The sequence below is a fragment of the Crocuta crocuta genome, unplaced genomic scaffold (assembly GCF_008692635.1).
Source record: "Crocuta crocuta isolate KB4526 unplaced genomic scaffold, BGI_CrCroc_1.0 scaffold751, whole genome shotgun sequence".
In the NCBI taxonomy this organism is placed as follows: domain Eukaryota; kingdom Metazoa; phylum Chordata; class Mammalia; order Carnivora; family Hyaenidae; genus Crocuta; species Crocuta crocuta.
The window spans coordinates 3,159,669-3,180,182 of NW_027530353.1; the positions used below are offsets into that span (position 1 = coordinate 3,159,669).

The 20,514-nt window shown below is 41.6% G+C and overlaps 1 protein-coding gene across 1 annotated transcript in view; it reads left to right on the forward strand.

Annotated features, from left to right (window-relative positions):
- MRPS24 (mitochondrial ribosomal protein S24) overlaps nucleotides 1-13,597 on the forward strand; it is a 15,075-nt gene extending 1,478 nt beyond the window's left edge. Inside the window, exon 4 of the mRNA XM_077765833.1 lies at nucleotides 13,165-13,597. Coding sequence (XP_077621959.1) covers nucleotides 13,165-13,448 — 284 coding nt within the window. The 3' untranslated portion in view covers nucleotides 13,449-13,597. The remainder of the gene's footprint in view (nucleotides 1-13,164) is intronic.
- The last annotated feature ends 6,917 nt before the right edge of the window (nucleotides 13,598-20,514 follow it).

Here is a 20,514-nt window from a genome sequence, read left to right on the forward strand (position 1 = left end):
GATTGTGAAAGGGCTAGACAAAAAGGATCATCCGGGTTTTATGCCCTGTTAAGGCCTCAGTCTTCCCTATTGTAAAACAAGGATAACCAATAATACCCACGTCACAGGATTTGTTAGGGAATCGAATCAAATAATGTACTTTGAACTTGAAAAAAATTTTTTTATTTATAATTTATTGTCAAATTGGCTTAAATACAACACTGAGTGCCCATCCCCACCAGTGTCCTCCTCCATGCCCATTACCCCCTTTCACCTCTCCCCAATACCCATCAGTCCTCACATTGTTCTCAGCATTCAAGAGTCTCTCATGGTTTGTCTCCCTCCCTCTTCCCAACTAGTTTTCCCCTTCTCTTCCCCCATGGACCTCCTCTAAGTTTCTCCTAATCCACCTATATGTGCAAACGTATGGTATCTGTCTTCTAACTGACATTTCACTCAGCATAACACCCTTAAGTTTCATCCATGTTGCTACACATGGACAGATTTCATTCTTTCTCATTGCCATGTAGTATTCCATTGTATAGATAAACCACATCGTCTTGATCCATTCGTCAGTTGATGGACACTTAGGCTCTTTCCATGTTTTGGCTATTGTTGAGAGTGCTCCTATGAACATNCTTAGTTTTATGGACTGTTTCCTTTGCCGTGCAGAAGCTTTTTGTCTTGATGAGGTCTCAATAGTTCATTTTTACTCATTTCCCTTGCCTTTGGGGATGTGTCAAGTAAGAAATTGCTGCGGTGGAGGTCAAGGAGGTTGTTTCCTGCTTTCTCCTCTAGGGTTTTGATGGTTTCCTGTATCCATTCAGATAATTCATCCATTTTGAGTTTATTTTTGTGTATGGTGTAAGAAAGTGGTCTAGTTTCATTCTTCTGCATGTTGCTGTCCAGGTCTCCCAGCACCATCTGTTAAGGAGGTTGTCATTTTTCCATTGGATACTCTTTCCTGCGTTGTCAAAGATTAGTTGGCTTTGGTTTTCTTCTTCAGTTGTACTTTGGCTATTCGGGGTCTTTTGTGGTTCCATATAAATTTTAGGATTGTTTGTTTTAGTTTTGAGAGGAGTGCTGGTGAAATTTTGATTGGGATTGCATTGAATGTGTAGATTGCTTTGGGTAGTAATGACATTTTAACAATATTTATTCTTCCAATCTGTTGCGGACGAAATGACACAAAGGACAAGACACACACAAAAGACAGACACAGACACAACTCCAGCCGGAGGAACAATTCTATGCAAGCCCCTCTTGCGGTTTATTTTATACCCCGGTAACTGGATACAAACTGAAATCTACAAGATGCATTCCTTTACCAATTAAGGGCAAGTAGCCAAACACATTTCAAGGACAGGGGGGAGCAAAGGGAGGAAGCGACCACAACATGTTTACTAAGAGGCCTGCTCACAATTCCAGCCTTCTCCTTACTTCTAAGGAGGGCACGTTCCCTCGTTTGCGAGCGGACCATTAAACTTGGATATTGTGTGCAGGCCTCCTGGCAGAGCATCCTGTTTGCAGGCATGCTTTGCCCAGGCAGGGAGCCCCGTGTGCAGGCACATCCCCGCGTCCCTAACCACAGTCGGTCACAGTCGGGCTCCCACACCGACCCATGAGTATAGAATGTTTTTCCATTTCTTTATGTCTTCACTTTCCTTCATAAGCTTTCTATAGTTTTCAGCATACAGATCTTTTACACCTTTGGTTAGGTTTATTCCTAAATATTTTATGGTTTTGGTGCAGTTGTAAATGGAACCAGTTTCTTTATTTCTCTTTCTGTTGCTTCATTATTGGTGTATAAAAATGCAACTGATTTCTTGTAATCAGTGATTACATTGATTTTGTACCCTTGACTTTGCTGAATTTATGTATCAGTTCCAGCAGGTTTTTTTGGTGGAATCTCTTAGGTTTTCCATGTAGAATATCATGTCATCTGCGAAAAGTGAAAGTTTGATTTCTTCTTTGCGAGTTTGGATGCCTTTTATTTCCTTTTGTTGTCTGATTGTTGAGTCTAGGACTTCCAATACTATGTTAAATAACAGTGGTGAGAGTTGACATTCCTGCCGTGTTCTGATCTCAGGGGGAAAGCTCTGTTTCTCCCCAATGAAGATTTTATTAGCTGTGGGCTTTTCATATATTACTTTTATGATGTTTAAGTATGTTCCTTCTATCCTGACTTTGTTGAGGGTTTTTATTAAGAAAGGATGTTGTATTTTGTCAAATGCTTTTTCTCCATCTGTTGACAGGATCATGTGCTTCTTATCCTTTCTTTTATTAATGTGATGTATCACCTTGATTGATTTGAGAATATTGAACCAGCCCTGCAGCCCAGAAATGAATCCCTCTTGATCATGGTGAATAATTCTTTTTATATGCTGTTGAATTCAATTTGCAAGTATCTTATTGACAATTTTTGTATCCACATTCATCAGGGATATTGGCTTGTAATTCTTATTTTTTATCGGTTCTCTGGTTTGGGAATCAAAGTAATGCTGGCTTCATAGAATGAGTCTGGAAGTTTTCCTTCCAGTTCTGATTTTTTGGAACATCTTGAGAAGGGTAGATATTAAATCTGCTTCAAATGACTGGTAGAATTCCCCAGGGAAGCCATCTGGTCCAGGACCAGATTGGTAGATTTTTGATAACTGATTCAATTTCTTCACTAGTTATGGGTCTATTCGAATTGTGTTTCTTCCTGTTTGATTTTGGTAGTACATGGGTGTCTAGGAATTTGTCCATTTTGTCCAGGTTGTCAGCATATAATTTTTCATAATATTCTCTGATAATTGCTTGTATTTCAGAGAGATTAGTTGTGATAAATCCATTTTCAATCGTGATTTTATCTCTTTGAGTCCTCTCATCATTTTGAGAAGTCTGGTTCGGGATTTATCAATTTTGTTTATTTTTTAAAAAACCAACTGTTAGTGGGGACAGGACCAGAGACACGGAGGGAGGGGGTAGAACCCGGCTTGCTGCGGTAAGTGATAAACCGGCAATTGGTGGCGAGCTCCGCGAGTCCAGGGGAAAGGAAAGTAAAGCTGAGATTGCTCATAGAACCGTCCCTGGAGAAGAGAAAAACAAACAAACAAACAAATCTCGGCTTGGAAAGACTGTTTTTTTAGCTCTGGCTGGGGTGCTGACTTTAAACTAGGTGCCCTGGTCCCAGAAGACGCCAGGAAAAACTAACTGTTGTGCGTCGGCACCATCCATGGCGGTGGCGGCCTGCTGAACCGGCAGCAATGCCTGCAGCGGCGGTCTCGGCTCCGGGTGAAGCGGCAGTGGTGTGCGCGACATCGGCCCACTGAAGCAGCGGTGGCGGCGACCCGGTGAAGTGCCACCGGCGCCTCGTGAAACGGCGGCTGTGTGAACAAAAAGTTGCCTGCTGAAGCGGCGGCGGCTGATAAAGCGATTGCGGCGGGGTGAGGCGACGCGGACTCTGTGGACCTAAAGTTGCTATGATCCCCAGACGCACTTGGGTTGTATTGCTGCTTGACCCTGGCGGATCTGAGGCTGCGGCACTTCCACCCTCCACTCAACCCCCGGCAATAGGGAAGCAGCGACCAGCAGAACTGTTAATGGCAGTATAACAAAGCCTCTTAGGAGTAATCAGACTAGATAGTTTCTCTAGATAACACCACCTTCTTTCTTTCACCTCTCCAACCATATTCCAACCTTTAGCTCTTTGAAAAAAGGTTCTTATCCCTTCTGCCTGTTCATTCTATCTCCAATTTTGCCTCATCTCTGCTCTATCATCTCTCTCTTTTTCTAGCTCTTCAACAAGCACTGCATACACCCAGCTATTTAATTGTAGCTGAGAAATCTGGTTATATGCTTTAAACCGATCTTTGTCTATCGGTTTTCTTCATTCTTCCTTTTCTTTCCTTCTTTTTGACTTTTTTATGTATTTTTATTTTCTATCATTCACCTTCCCTCCTCCGTCTTTTCTCATTACTTTTTAGTTTTCCCTCTTGGTTAGCATGATTGCTGGATTTGTTTGTACATTTGTGTCCCTCTGTTCCCTGTGTGTCTGTCTGTCTGTTTTCTTCTCCAGGGCTACCTCAAGAAACAAGCTAGAGTACACANGAAGAATTGACAGCTAATGAACTGCACAAAACACATTTAAGCAGCATAACTGAACAAAATTTTAGAACAATAATCGTAATATTAATCGCTGGGCTTGCAAAAAGCATAGAGGACCTTAAAGAAACTATGGCTACAACCAACATGGAGAACAAAAATAGGCATGATGAATTTAAAAATGCGATAAATGAAAAACATAATAATCTGGAGGTGTCCGATGCACGGATTGAAGAGGCAGAAAAGAGAATAAGTGATTTAGAAGACACCATTGTAGAAAAACAAGAGGTTGACAAAAAAAGAGACAAGCTGATCCCGGAACATGAAAGAAGAGTTCGAGAGCTCAGTGATACAGTGAAATGCAACAGTATCCATATCATAGGAATCCCAGAAGAGGAAGAGAGAGGGAAAGGTGCTGAAGGAGTCCTGGAACAAATTATAGAGGAGAACTTCCCCAACCTAGGGAAGGAAGTAAAAGTTGAAATACAAGAGGCACAGAGAACTCCGCTTAGACGTAATTTGAATCGATCTTCTGCACGACATATCATAGTGAAAATGGCAAAATATAAAGACAGAGAATTTTGAAAGCAGCTAGGGAGAAAAGGGCCCTAACATAAAAAGGCAATGCTATCAGAGTGGTGACCGACCAATCTACTGAAACTTGGCAGGCCAGAAAGGAATGGGAGGAGATCTTCAATGTGATGAACAGAAAAAATATGCAGCCAAGAATCCTCTATCCAGCAAGCCTGTCATTCAAAATAGGAGAGATAAAAGCCTTTCCAAATAAACAAAAATTGAAAGAATTTGTCACCACTAACCCAGCCCTACAAGAAATCCTGAGGGGGACTCTCTGAGAGAATTATGGCAAGGAACAAAGACACCAGAGACACCACAACAAGCATGAACCCCACAAAGGACATAATGACTCTAAACCCAAATATTTCAATAATAACACTGAATGTAAATGGGCTGAATGCTCCAATCAAAAGACAGGGTAGCAGAATGGATAAAAACACAAAATCCATCTATTTGCTGTCTACAAGAAATGCATTTTAGATTGGAAGATACCTTCAGATTAAAAGTAAGGGGATGGAGAAATATCTATCATGCTACGGGAAGTCAAAAGAAAGGTGGAGTAGCTATACTTATATTGGACAAACAGGACTTTAAATTAGAGACAATAACGGGATGAAGAAGGGCGTTATATAATAATTACAGGGTCCATCCATCAGGAAGAACTAACAATCATAAATGTCTACACACCGAATATGGGAGCACCTAAATATTTAAAACAATTAATCACAAACAGAAACAAGCTTATAGATAAGAATGTGCTAATAGCAGGGGACTTTAATACTCTGCTTACAGCAATGGATAGATCAACCAGACAGAAAATCACTAAAGAAACAATGGACTTGAATGACACAATGGACCAGATGGATCTGACAGATATATTTAGAACTCTGCATCCTGAGGCCAAGGAATTCACTTTCTTCTCAAGTGCGCATGGCACATTCTCCAAGATAGATCACATACTGGGACATAAAGCAGCCCTCAATAAATATAAAAGAATTGAGATCATACCATGCACACTTTCAGATCACAATGCTATGAAACTTGAAATCAATCACAGGAAGAAGTCTGGAAAACCTCCAAAAACATGGAGGTTAAAGAACACCCTACTAAAGAATGAATGGGCCAATCAGGCAATTAGAGAAGAAATTAAAAAAATATATGGAAACAAATGAAAATGAAAATACGACAATCCAAACTCTATGGGATGCGACAAAGGCAGTCCTAAGAGGAAAATACATTGCACTCCAGGCCTATTTCAAGAAATTAGAGAAAGTGCAAGTGCACAATCTAACAACTCGCCTAAAGGAACTAGAGGCAGAGCAACAAGAGCACCCCAAACCCAGTAGAAGAAGAGAAATAGTAAAAGTTAGATCGGAAATAAACAATATAGAGACCAAAGAAACAATTGAACAGATCAATGAAACCAAGAGTTGGTTCTTTGAAAAAATAAACAAAATTGATAAACCTCTAGTCAGGTTTCTCAAAAAGAAAAGAGAGAGCACCCAAATAGACAAAGTCATGAATGAAAATGGACTTACTACAACCAGCCCCTCAGAAATACAAGCAATTATCAGGGAATACTATGAAAAATTATATGCCAACAAATTGTACAAGTTAGAAGAAATGGACAAATTCCTAAACACACACTCACTACCAAAATTCACACGGGAAGAAAGAGAAAATCTGAACAGACCCATAACAAGTGAAGAAATAGAATCAGTGAACGAAAATCTCCCAACAAATAGAAGCCCTGGACCTGATGGTTTCCCAGGTTCTACCAGACATTTAAAACTGAATTAATACCAATTCTTCTCAAGCTATTCCAAAAAATAGAAATTGAAGGAAAACTTCCAGCATCGTTTTATGAAGCCAACATCACTCTGATTCCCAAGCCAGACAGAGATCCAGCAGAAAAAGAGAACTACAGGCCAATATCCTTGATGAATACGGATGCAAAAATCCTCAACAAGATCCTTGCAAATCGAATCCAGCAGCACATAAAAAGAATCATCCACCAAGATCAAGTGGGATTCATTCCTGGGTTACAGGGCTGGTTCAACATTCGCAAATCAATCAATGTGATACATCATATCAATAAAAGAAAAGATAAAAACCATATGATCCTGTCAATAGATGCAGAAAAAGCATTTGACAAAATACAGCATCCCTTCTTAATAAAGACTCTAGAGAAAGTTGGGATAGAAGGAACCTACTTAAACATCATAAAAGTCATCTATGAGAAGCCTTAAGCTAACACCATCCTCAACGGGGAAAAACTGAGATCTTTCGCCCTGAGATCAGGAACACGACAGGGATGTCCACTCTCACCACTGCTGTTTCTAACATAGCGCTGGAAGTCCTAGCATCAGCCATCAGACAACAAAAGGAAATCAAAGGCATCAAAATCGGCAAAGAAGAAGTCAAACTCTCAATTTTCGCCGATGACATGATACTCTACATAGAAAACCTGACAGAAGCCTCCACCAGAACTCCACCAGAAGCCTACTAGAACTGATCCAAGAATTCAGCAAAGTTGCAGGGTACAAAATCAACGTACAGAAATCGGTTGCATTTTTATACACCAACAATGAAGCAACAGAAAGAGAAATCAAGAAACTGATCCCATTCACAATTGCACAAAAAACCATAAAATACCTAGGAATAAACCTAACCAAGGATATAAGAGATCTGTATGATGAAAACTATAGAAAACTTATGAAGGAAATTGAAGAAGACACAAAGAAATGGAAAAACATTCCATGCTCATGGATAGGAAGAATAAATATAGTTAAGATGTCATTACTACCCAAAGCGCTCTACACATTCAATGCAATTCCAATCAAAATTGCACCAGCATACTTCTCAAAACTAGAACAAACTATCCCCCGAATAGCCAAAGTAATATTGAAGAAGGAAACCAAAACGGGAGGCATCACCATCCCAGACTTTAGCCTCTACTACAAAGCTGTCATCATCAAGACAGTATGGTATTGGCACAAAAACAGACACATAGATCAATGGAATGAAATTGAGAACTCAGAATTGGATCCAAAAGTATACAGCCAACTAATCTTTGAAAAAGTGTGAAAGATTATCCAATGGAAAAATGACAGCCTCTTTACCAGATGGTGCTGGGAGAACTGGGCAGCAACATGCAGAAGAATGAAACTAGATCATTTTCTCAAACCATACACAAAAATAAACTCAAAATGGATAAAGGACGTGAACGTGAGACAGGAAACCATCAAAACCCTAGAGGAGAAAGCAGGAAACAACCTCCTTGACCTCCACCGCAGCAACTTCTTACTTGACACATCCCCAAAAGCAAGGGAATCAAGAGCAAAAATAAACGATTGGGACCTCATCAAGATTAAAAGCTTCTGCACAGCCAAGGAAACAACCCAGAAAATTAATAGGCAACCAACGGAATGGGAAAAGATAGTTGCAAATGACATATCAGATAAAGGGTTAATATCCAAAATCTATAAGGAACTCACCAGTCTCCATACCCGAAAAACAAACAAACCAGCGAAGAAATGGGCAGAAGATATGAACAGACACTTCTCCAGAGAGGCCATCCAGATGGCCAACAGACACGAAATGATGCTCAGCCTCCCTCCTCCTCAGGGAAATACAAATCAAAACCACACTGAGATACCACCTCAGGACAGAGTAGCTAAAATGAGCAAATCAGAGAACTCTAGATGCTGGCGGGCGAGGATGTGGAGAAACGGGCACCCTCCTACANAGACAAATACCATATGATTGCACGTATAGGAGGATTAGGAGGAACTTAACGGAGGACCAAGGGGGAGAAGAAAGGGGGAAATAGTGGACGAGAGACAGAGAAGCAAACCATAAGAGACTCTTGAATACTGAGAACAAACTGAGGACTGATGTGGGGGGGGGGGGGGGAGAGATGTGCATGGAGGAGGGTACTTGTGGGGATGAGCACTGGGTGTTATATAGAAACCAACTTGACAATAAACTATTTGTGAAAAAAACAAAACAAAACAAAAAACAACCCAACTGTTAGTTTCTGTGATCTGGTGTGGTTTTTTTTTCTTTTTGTTTTTATTCTATATTTATTTCTTCTCTGATCATTATTATTTATCTTTTGCTGGGTTTGGGGTTTCTTTGTTGTTCTCCTAGTTCCTTCAGGTGTGCTGTTAGATTTTGTATGTGGGATTTTCCTTGTTTCTTAAGATAGGCCTTGATTGCAGTGTATTTTCCTCTTAGGACTGCCTTTGCTCCACTCCAAAGGGTTGGATTGTTGTATTTTCATTTTCATTTGTTTCCAGTTATTTTTAAATTTCTTCTCTCATTGCCTGGTTGACCCATTCGTTCTTTAGTAGGATGTTCTTTAACCTCCATGTATTTGGAGGTTTTCCAAACTTTTTCCTCTGGTTGATTTCAAGTTTCATAGCAATGTGATCTGAAAGTGTACATGGTTTGATCTCAATTCTTTTATACTTATTGAGGGTTGTTTTGTGACTCAGTATGTGATTTATCTTGGAGAATGTTCCAGGTGCATTCAAATAATGTGTATTCTGCTACTTTAGTATGCAAACTTCTGAATATATTTGTCAAGTCCATCTGGTCCAGCTTATCATTTAGGGCTATTATTTCTTTATTGATTTTTCTGTCTAGATTATATCTCCTCCATTGCTGTAAGTAGAGTATTAAAGTCCCATGCAATTACCACATTTTATCCAATAAGATTGCTTATGTTTGTGATTGTTTTTTATATTTCGGTGCTTCTGAAATCAGCTCATAAATATTTGTAATTGTTAGCTCTTCTTGATGGATAGACTCCATAATTATGATATAATGTCCTTTTTTATCTCTTGTTACAGCCTGTAATTTAAAATCTAATTTGTCTGATATAAGTATAGCTACTCATGCTTTCTTCCAGTAACATGATAGATAAGATATTTTTCCATCCCCTCACCTTCAATCTGAAGGTGTCTTCAGGTCTAAAATGAGTCTCTTGTAGACAGCAAATAGATGGGTCTTGTTTTGTTTTTGTTTTTTTTTTTCTTTTTTTATCCATTATGATACCCTGTGTCTTTTGATTGGAGCATTTAGTGCATTTACATTCAGTGTTTTTATTGAAAGATATGGTTTTATGTTATTGTGTTATCTGTAGATTTTATGTTTTATGTGATGTCTCTGGTCCTTTGTATTTCTTGCAGCTTTCCCTCAGAATTCTCCTTAGGATCTCTTGTAGGGCTGGTTTAGTGGTGATGAATTCCTTTAGGTTTTGTTTATTTGGGAAAACCTTTATCTTTCTTTCCATTCCGAATGACAGGCTTGCTGGATAAAGGATTCTTGACTGCATACTTTTACTATTCAGCACATTGAAAATTTCCTGCCACTCCTTTCTGGCCTGCCAAGTTTCAGTAGATAGGTCTGCCACTACCCTTATGTGTCTACCCTTGTAGATTAAGCCGTTTATCCCTAGCTGCCTTCAGAATTCTCTCTTGATCTTTGTAGTTTGCCAGTTTTACTATGATATGTTGTACAGAAGATCAATTCCTGTTTGAAGAGGGTTCTCTATACCTCCTCTCAGCTGTGATTTGTTCAAGTACACCTTCGACCCCTTTCTCTCTCTCTTTTTCTTCTTATGGAACTCTTGTGTGACAGCTATTCTTCCGTTTAATTGAATCACTTAGTTCTCTGATTCTTCCCTTGTGGTACAGAATTTTTTTATCTCTTTTTCAGCTTCATCTTTTTTCATAATTTTCTCTTCTATTTCACTTAATCTTTTCTCTGCCTCTTCAGTCTTTGCTGTCACTGCCTCCATTTTATTTTGCACCTCATTTACAGCATTTTTTAATTCATCATGACTATTTTTTAGTTTCTGGATCTCTGCAGCAATAGACTCTCTGCTGTATTCTATGCTTTTTTCGAGACCAGTGATTAATCTTATGGCTATTCTGTCTTGTTCAGTTACATTGTTTATATCTGTTTTCATCAATTCTTTAGTTGTCATTTCTTCCTGGAATTTCTTTTGAGGAGGATTCTTCCATTTCATCCTTTTGGCTAGTGGTCTGTCCCTTATGTTTTTTAAAAGCTTGAAAATGAGCAAATCAGAGGAATTTAGATGCTGGTGAGGATCTGGCGAAACAGGCACCTTCCTGCACTGTTGGTGGCCATGTAAACTGGTGCAGCCCCTCTGGAGAACAGTGTGGAGGTTCCTCAAAAAATCAATAATAGAACTTCCCTATGACCCAGCAATAGCACTGCTAGGAATTTACCCAAGGGATATAGGAGTGCTGATGCATAGGGGCACATGTACCCCAATGTTCATAGCAGCACTCTCAACAATAGCTAAAACATGGAAAGAGCCTAAGAGTCCATCAAATGACGAATGGATCAAGATGTTTTTTTATCTATACAATGGAATACTACATGGCAATGAGAAAGAATGAAATCTGTCCATGTGTAGAAACATGGATGGAACTTGAGGGTGTTTTGCTGAGCAAAATAAGTCAGACAGAGGACAGCTACGGTATGTTTGCACGTATAGGAGGATTAGGAGGAACTTAACAGAGGACCGTGGGGGAGAAGAAGGGGGGAAATAGTGGGGGAGAGTGAGGGAGGCAATCCATGAGAGACTCTTGAATGCTGAGAACAAACAGGGCTGATGGGGGAGGGGGGAGGAGAAGGGGGGGGATGGGCATGGAGGAGGGCACTTGTGGGGATGAGCACTGGGTGTTATATGGAAACCAACTTGACGATAAACTATTAAAAAATAAAATAAAAGCTTGTTATGTGTCCTGCACCTGCAAGCAGTACTATATTAAAGAGGAATCATAGACTGTCCAGGGCCTGGCCCTTCAGGAGTTGTTTTTTAGAGTGTGTTACTTGCTCTCTGCTGTTGTGACTTTGGTTATTATCTCCCTACTCTATTGATGTTTTGGACCCTCCACTAGGTATGCTTTGATTTGTTCGTTGAAGTAGCCCAGGATAGGAAACGAACAAACAAACAGAAACCAGAAGACAAAAAGCATGCAAACACACAAACAAAAAAAACCAACCCCAAACCAAAAAACCAGAAACACCAGCTACAAATAAACAACAGGGTGGAGGCTGGTGCTGATGGAAGAGGCCTTATTCCATACAAAGAGAGAAATGACAAGGGCGGGGGGTGGGGAAATGAAAAAATAAAATTGACCAGAGAAACTATACGGCTTAATCCAGAGAGAGAGAAAGGAAAATAAAGGAGGCGGGGGAAAAGAAAAGAATTGACCAAAGAAACGATATAGCTTAATCCAGAGAGAGAGAAAGGAAAATAAAGAAGGACGTGTAGAACATGTATCAAGAGAATAGATTAAACATGTCTGCTTCAACAAACCAACAACCAGAGTAACCCAACTAGAGGAGGGTAGAGATAAGAAGAAGGAAAGTAAGGAAGAATATATCCATACAATAAGAATTGTCCGAGAATTAAATCCGGTAGTTCAACAGCTCTGGTCTGGAGGAGGAGCTGTCTGGTTCATCAGCATCAATTCTGTTCCAGTATATATGCGATTACCAGGCTTGGAGGGGAGTAATTTGGTGTAGGCGGGTCCCACCTCCACTGTGGGCCCTGCTATCTGATCCCTGAGGTTCAACCTTGGTGGTGATGGGGAGAAAAATGGCGACCCCCCCCCCCAGTCTTTCCTCCATGGACCAGGTGTCCCAAACCACTCTATTCTAGCCGTTCTCACTGTGTTGGGGTGCAAACAAGGTGGCGTGTCCCGCTGTGCAGACTCCCATGCCTCCCTGGTCCTTGGCTAGGATTCAAACTCGTGCTCCATGCATCCGGGTACTGGGGGAGTGCCCTCAGCATTGCCCGATATATGGTCTCCGGCTGGCAGGTGCAGGCAGTCTTTGTCTTTTGAGCAGATATATACCTTCTTCCCACAGCACTCCAGGGAGGGGATCACTTTGTCCTAGTGTGGACTGTGCCTCTGACCTAGTTACCGAGCCTAGGGCTGGCTCGCCTCCACTCCAAGTGCGCAGTTAGGGCAGCCAGCCCCAGTCTGGAGAAAGCCCCTCAGTTAGAGATTGGATCTTTCTCCATCCCTGTCTGTGGTTTTGTTCTTGTCCAGATACAGTCCTGTGCTTCCCCAGTTTTTCTTCGTCTTCCCTTGGTCTCTCTGCAGAAGGGGAACCCTCCCCTCCGTTCGTTTTCTCTCTCCCAGTTTGCAGTCATGCAGCTATGGCCCATCAGGTTGTCCCAGTGGGTCCCTGGAAGGGACTGTATCACTTTGCTTCCCGGACTCTTGGAGTTCAAAGTCCTTTGGCCTCAACACTGCTTTGTTTGAGAGACGAGGAAACTTTGGATCCCCCTATTTCTCCAATATGTCCCCCCCCCCACCCGGTACTTTGAACTTTAAAGTGTTACTCTTTTTATTTCACTTATAGAAGAAAAGAGAATAAGCCAGGGTGGGGGATGGAATTGAGTGCTTAGTGTTCTCGGATGTTACTTCCAGAGTTGTTTGCTAATTTTTCTTGGTTCCCTTCTCTCTTCAGGTAACCTGGATGGGGAGGACCATGCTGCAGAGCGAACAGTGGAGGATGTTTTCCTTCGAAAGTTCATGCTGGGCACTTTCCCAGGGTGTCTGGCTGACCAGGTTATCCTTAAGCGCCGGGCTAATCAGGTGGAGATCTGTGCCCTCGTCCTGAGGCAGCTGCCCGCACACAAGTTCTACTTCCTGGTGGGTTACAGTGAAACACTGCTCTCCCACTTTTACAAATGTCCCGTCCGTCTGCACCTCCAGACTGTGCCCTCCAAGGTCGTGTACAAGTACATCTAGGACAGTCTCTTTTTTTGATTCAGGCTCGAGCCTGCCAAGGACAGAAATGTGTGGGGAAGGGGTGAAGTGGGAATGGGGAAAATGCATCCCCTCAGTGTACTGAGGATTCGTTTTCAAAGCTTCTGTTGAATAAATAGACTTTCCATGTTGTCTTGTCTCTTGTCTCTTGTTTCTTTACTCTTTAAAGAACTGGAATAGGGTCTTCTTGAGGGTGCTCCAAGGCTCCCAGACAGGCGAGGCCTCCACTTGTTCAAGGTTTGGGTAAACGCTTCAATGCCATCATTATCTTGCGCCAGTAACTTTATCAGGAACTTGACTGAAAATTCTTTGTTTTCTCTCAAAATGGAAAGATCCATTTTTGGTGATTATAAAATAATGTCGACTTTAATAATTTTTAAACAATGTGTACGTGTGTCAACCATGAAACTTTCTTTCTACAATAGTTTATTGTCAAGTTGTTTCCATATAACCCCCAGTACTTATCCCCACAAGTGCTCTCATCCATGCCCATCACCCCCTTTCCCCTCCCCCCCCNTTGAGATCTGACCCTTTTCTTAATGAACCCTGATCATAACCCTGATTCTAACAGTCAACAAACTTCGGTTGGTAAGACTGATTGTCATTCAGGTCCTGAGATAACTTCGCCCCCTGCTGACAAAACTCACCCTGACCTTTCTGACCTCCACTCTTGACACTGATCCTGACCCTGGTTTTCATGTGAATTTGAGCCTCACCATCTTCCTGATTCTCACCGTAACACTGAATTTGACCCTTACCCTAATGTGATCTGGCTGAACCTCAGCTGGATTTGATCATGTCTCTGACCCTCATGACCCTGATCAACCCACAAACTAACCCTGACCGTGACCCTGAACCGTAATCAAATCCGTAACTGACACAGGTCCAGACAGTGACCCTGATGTGCACCCTTGCTTTGATATTCACTCATTACCCAGATTTGACCCTGATCCATTCTTTAATTGAAATATATTTGACATATAACATTGTATAAATTTATGGTGTATCAACTTAACATGTACACTTTAAATGTATTATATGTATCTTGATACATATCATATGATTGCAACAATTAGCACTTCTATCATATTACAGAATTATCCTGTCTTTTGAGTCATTGGAATAATGAAGTTCTAGGTTCCTAGCAAGTTTGTTGCTTATAATACAACATTGTCTATATTCACTGTAGTGTGCCTTATAACTCTAGGGCTCATTTATTCTTCATTATAAATTTGTACCCTTAGACAAAAACTGCCCAGTCCCTTCCCCACCCCAGCCCCTGGGAACCATTTCACTGTTTTTGTGAGTTTGGCTTTTTCAGATTTCACATATTAGTGATATCCTACAGTATTTGTCTTTTTCCATCTGAATTCTTTCACTTAGCATAATTTCCACAAGTCCACCCATGTTGTTGCAAATGGCAGGATGTCCATTTTCTCATGGCTGAATAATATTCCATTGTGTACCACATCTTCTTTATCCATTCATTTGTTGATGGGCTGGTGGTTGTTTCCATATTGGCTATTGTGAACAATACTGCAGTAAATATGAGAGTGCATCTCCCTCTTCAAAATCCCGTTTTTATTTCCTTTGTGTATATACCCAGACATGGAATCAATGGATCATTGGTAGGTCTATTTTTAATTTTTTTACGTTTCAGGCCCTTACATTTAAGTCTTTAATCTCTCAGCTGTAAGACAGGGGTCCAATTTCATTGCTCTGAATGTGCTCATCTAGTTTCCCCCCACCTTATTTGTTGACAAAACTGTCCTTTTCCCATTGTGTGTTCTTGGCTTTTTTGTTGAATATTTAAAAAAAAATTTTTTTAATATTTATGTCTGAGATGAGAGGAAGAGAGAGAGAGGGAGAAAGCGTGAGCAGGGGAGGGTCAGAGAGAGGGAGACACAGAATCTGAAGCAGGCTCCAGGCTCTGAGATAGCTGTCAGCACAGAGTCTGACTCGGGGCTCGAATCCACGAACTGTGAGATCATGACCTGGGCCAAAGTTGGATGCTTAACAGACTGAGCCAGTCAGGCACCCCGAGGAAAAGCTTTCGATTTTCACCACTGAGTGTACGGTTATATGTGAGCTCATAACATATGGCTTTCAATATATTAAGGTGTATTCCTTCTATATTCGATCTACTGAGGGTTTTTATGAAATGATGTATTTTGTCAAATGCTTTTTCTGCATCTATTAAGATGCAGAAAAGATTTTTCCTTTTCTTTGTAATTTTTTTTTAAATTTTTAATGTTTTATTTATTTCTAGGAGAGAGAGAGAGACAGCGTGAGCAGGGGAGGGTCAGAGAGAGAGGGAATCACAGACTGAAACAGGCTCCAGTCTCTGAGCTGGCAGTCAGCACAGAGCCCGACGCGGGGCCCGAACCCACGAACCGCAGATCATGACCTAAGCGAAAGTCGGACGCTTAACCGACTAAGCCACCCAGGCGCCCCTCTTTGTAATTTTTTTAAAAAATTATTTATTCTGAGACAGAATACAAGCTGGGGAGGGGCAGAGAGAGAGAGAACCCCAAGAAAGCTCTATAGGGTCAGCACAGAGCCTGATGTGGGACTCAAACCCATGACTGAGATCATGAACCAAAATCAAGAGTTAGATGCCCAACCAACTGAGCCACCCAGGTGTCTCTCTTTTATTTTTTTAAATTAGATGTATCATATTTATTGAATTGTGTATGTTGAATGATCTTTGAATTCCAGGAATAAATCCTACTCATGGTCTGTAATTATTTTCATGTGTTCTTTTTTTTTTCAATGTTTGTTTGTTTGCTTGCTTATTGACAGAGAGAGAGAATCCCAAGCAGGCTCTGCACTGTCAGAGCAGAGCCTGATGCAGGGCTTGAACCCAGGAACCATGAGATCATGACCTGGCTGAGCCACCAGGTGCCCCCTTTATATGTGTTCTTGAATTCAGTTTGATAATGTGTTGTTGAGTTTTTGCATCTATATTCATCAGAGATAATGATCTATAGTTTTCTTTTCTCTGGCTTTGGTAATAGGGCAGTGCTGGCCTTGCAGGATGAGTTTGGAAGTGCTTCTCCTCAATTTTTTGAAAGAGTTCGAGAAGAATTGGCATTAATTCTTCTTTGAATGTCTGGCAGAATCACCAGTGAAGCCATTTGGTCTTGGGAGAGGTTTCTGTGTTGGAAGGTTTTGGATCACCGATTCAATCTCTGTATTCATTATGGTTCTGTTCATATTTTTTATTTCTTTCTGATTCACTTTTGATAAGTTGTTTCTAGGAACGTATCCATTTCTTCTAAGGTATCTAAGTTTTTGGCTTATAATTGTTCATAATAGTTTCACAGTCCTGTTTTTCTGCAGTCTCAGTTGTAATGTCTCCGTATTATGGGAGTCCTCCACAAGGTGGACAAGGCTAGCAAAGGGATTCTCCCCTTGAGCCTCTAGAAGGAACACAGCCCTGCCAACCCACACTAGACTTCTGAGCTGCACAGCTGTAAGATACTAAATTTCTGTTGTTTCAGGTCACTAAGTTTGTGGAAACTTGTTCAAGCTTCAATATAAAACTAATGCAGTGCTTAAACTCTAGGTGTCAAAAGTCTCTCTTCTGCATTTGTAAAACAAATGTGGACTGAGTCCCACTCAGTAGGAACATTGGCTTATGCCAGTGCATTCGTTTTTTAAAATTTTTTATGTTTATTTCTTATTGAGATAGAGAGATGAGAGCATGAGCTGGGGAGGGGCAGAGAGAGAGGGAGACAGACTCCAAAGCAGGCTCCAGGCTCCGAGCTGTCAGCACAGAGCCCGATGTGGGGCTCGAACCCACAAACCTTAAGACCATGACCTGAACCTAGGTCAGACGCCTAACCGACTGAGCCTCTAGCCACCCCTATGCCAGCATATTCTGACCCTCACTGTATATATGGCCCCCTCTGTAGACTCTTCTATAGCATTTAGCACACACTCTAATGGAGGAGTGACTTGCTGACTTTTAAGCTCTGACTCCCTGTGTCCCCATATGGCAGGCTCTGTGAGGACAGTATGTGGCATGGTGCACACGAGCACAAAGCAGGTCTTGGAGACCCCCTTTGCAGGGCTCCATCTGGGCCTGTGGTCCTCAGCTTTCCTCCCAATCCTAAGTGTAGCTCTCCTGTGTGGCTCTTCCAGAGCTGATCTCTGCTAATGCCCTCCCCGGAGAAGGTGTGGCCCAGCTTTCCTGTCAGGAGGTCTGAGGAAGGGGATAAATGAAAGCATGTGGGGTCCTGGACCAGCACAGAGATGGTTGTGTGTAACAGGTGGTGTGTATTCTCCTTTGCCCAGGCTCTGCCCTGCAAGGAGCAGAGAGGAGGGGGCATGGGAAAACCTGCCAAGGTCCCTATCCCCACTGGGCCTGTGCAATGGTGCATTGATAAATGTGTAATAACTTGCTGTCCCGGAGGAGGGTGGAGGAGGCCTCTGCTGAGTGCTGTGGTGTAAATATTCTGACATGGTTGATTTCAAGACATTTTCATGTCCCTGAAAGTGGAGTTGGAAGTCTGGGATGTCTTCTCCAACATCAATCAATTCTCCAATTCTCTGATTCTCCAACAACAACTGGGAGAATTCAATTATCTTGTGACATTAACTGCTCATGGTTATCATCAGACCCCACAAGTTGAAGGGCTCAAGGACTGCCATGTCCAGTAGGCAGTGGGGGCAGGGTGGGTCAGCAGGTTATGAGTTTTGAAGTCCAATTGACTCGGGCTGGGATCTTGGCCCCACCAAGCCATTCCCCTCACATGAGCTGCTGCGATGACAAGTAAGAATGCTGAGTTTCTGGCAGCCACTGTGTTGGCAGAAACGGTGATGGAGAGGAGGAGAAATTGAACCCATCCTTCTGGGCAACACCGCAAAGGCACGGGCTACCCTCACAGGATACTCTCACTTTCTAGAGTTTAGTATTCTGAAGCCCCAAACTCCAGGACCTTCCTTCTTCCTGGGGTTGAGCTTAGCTTTTACCTGTGGGTCATTATGGCCTTCTATCTCACCCTGTCTATTGACTCACTTCAAACAGAAATCTGTAGCAGAATGCTGATGGTTGGAGGACCTTTCCCATGCTCTGGATATATACCCCTAACAGACTACCACTGTCAGTAATATAATTTTCTTGTAACAGCAGTTGAAGCCACAGCATCCCTAGGGTGTTGCATAGTGCATGTGAGCACAGAGCATATCTCAGAGAACCCCAATGCAGGGTTCCGCCTGGGCTATACTGATTGTCAAGACCATTGTTCACTTAGCGGACAAAGGTTAACTGAGTGATGCACCATGATCTATCCTGAGCTCTGAGGACACTAAGAGGATCGTTCTTGGTGGTGGCCGTTGAGGAGTTCCACTGCACCATGATGTGGGAAATTGTCAGCCTGGTACTAAGGGAAGGATGGCAACTAGACCTGGACTATCCAGGAAAGACTCAGCAGAGAAGCTAAGCTGAGATTTGAGAGGATGGGTTTCTCACAGTGTTCTTTCACAGAGCTAAGTATATAACACTTACCTTATACCTCCATGCATGTGTTTTCAAACATTACTAACTTAGTGAAACAAGATGGTAACTGATTGATGTTTCCACACAGTATTGTTTCACAAAATAGAGTATACTGTACTTTCCTCATTGGTCTCTGCATCTGTTTTCAAACACTACTAACATAGTGAAACAAGATGTTAGTTGAATGATGGGTTCGCCACAGTGTTCTTTCACAGAGTTGAGTATATAACACTTATCTTATACTTCCGTGCATGTATTTTCCAATATTACTAACTTAGTGAAACAAGATGGTAACTGATTGATGATGGTAACATTATCGAGGGAAAATCCTTCAACAAATTCCTTGTTTCACTAAGAAGTTTTTGAAAGCCTTGGCAGGGAACTATGAGGGCAGTGACGTAAACACAACTCTGTGAAACAACGCAGTGGGGAAACCACCTTTCAACTAACACCTTGCTTCACTAAGTTAGAAGGGTTTGAAAAAGTAAGTGGCAAACTCTAAGGCAAGTGCCACATACTCAACTCTGTTTTACAAACACTGTGGAGAAACCACTTTTAAACTAAAATCGTTTTTCGTTGAGTGAGAAATGTTTGAAAACCTCAGCAGGGAACATTAAGTTCCCCATACTCAACTTTGTGGGGGGAAAACATTTTGGAAAATGCATTTGTCAATTAACTTCTTGCTCACTAGGTTTGAAGTGCTTGAAAAACTATGTGGGAAATAATAACAACAGTGTCAAAGACTCAACTCTGAAATAATTCACTTGGGAAAGCTGCTTTCACTGAACATCTTCTTTCACAAAGTTAGAAGTGTTTGAAAAAACTCTAGTCTTTCAACTAATGTCTTGTTTTAGAGTTAGAAGTTTCTCAAAACGTTTACAGGGAACTATAAGGAAAGGACCATATACTCAGTTCTGTAAAATGACCTAAGTGTCAGAAAACCTATGTGGGCAACTCTGAAGAAAGTGACAGATACCTAACTCTGTGGGAAAAAAAAAAAAAAAAAAACCCAAACACTGTGGAAAAACGACCTTTCATCTAACATTTTGTTTTATTACCCTAGAAGTGGTTGATATGGAAGTGGCGAACTCTAAGCCAAATGCTCAGAGTTGTGCCATATCCAACACTGAAGAAACAGTGTGGAGAAACCATTTTTATTTTTATTTATTTTTAATTTTTTAATGTTTACTTATTTGTGAAGGAGAGAGAGACAGAGTACGAGTGGGGAAAGGGCAGAGAGAGGGAGAGAGAGAATCTGAAATGGGCTCCAGGCTCTGAGCTTGATTGCACAAAGCCCAGTGTGGGGCTCAAACTCACATTCCATGAGATCATGACCTGAGTTGAGGTCGGGCGCCTAACTGACTGAGCCACCCAAGCGCCCCGAGAAACCATTTTAGGACTAACATAGTGTTTCATTGAGTGAAAATTGTTTGAACACCTATGCAGGGAAGAATAAGGAAAGTTCCATATACTCAACTGTGTGAAAGAACACTGTGGACAAAGCATCTTTCAACTGACCTCTTCTTTCCCCAACTGAAAAGTGTT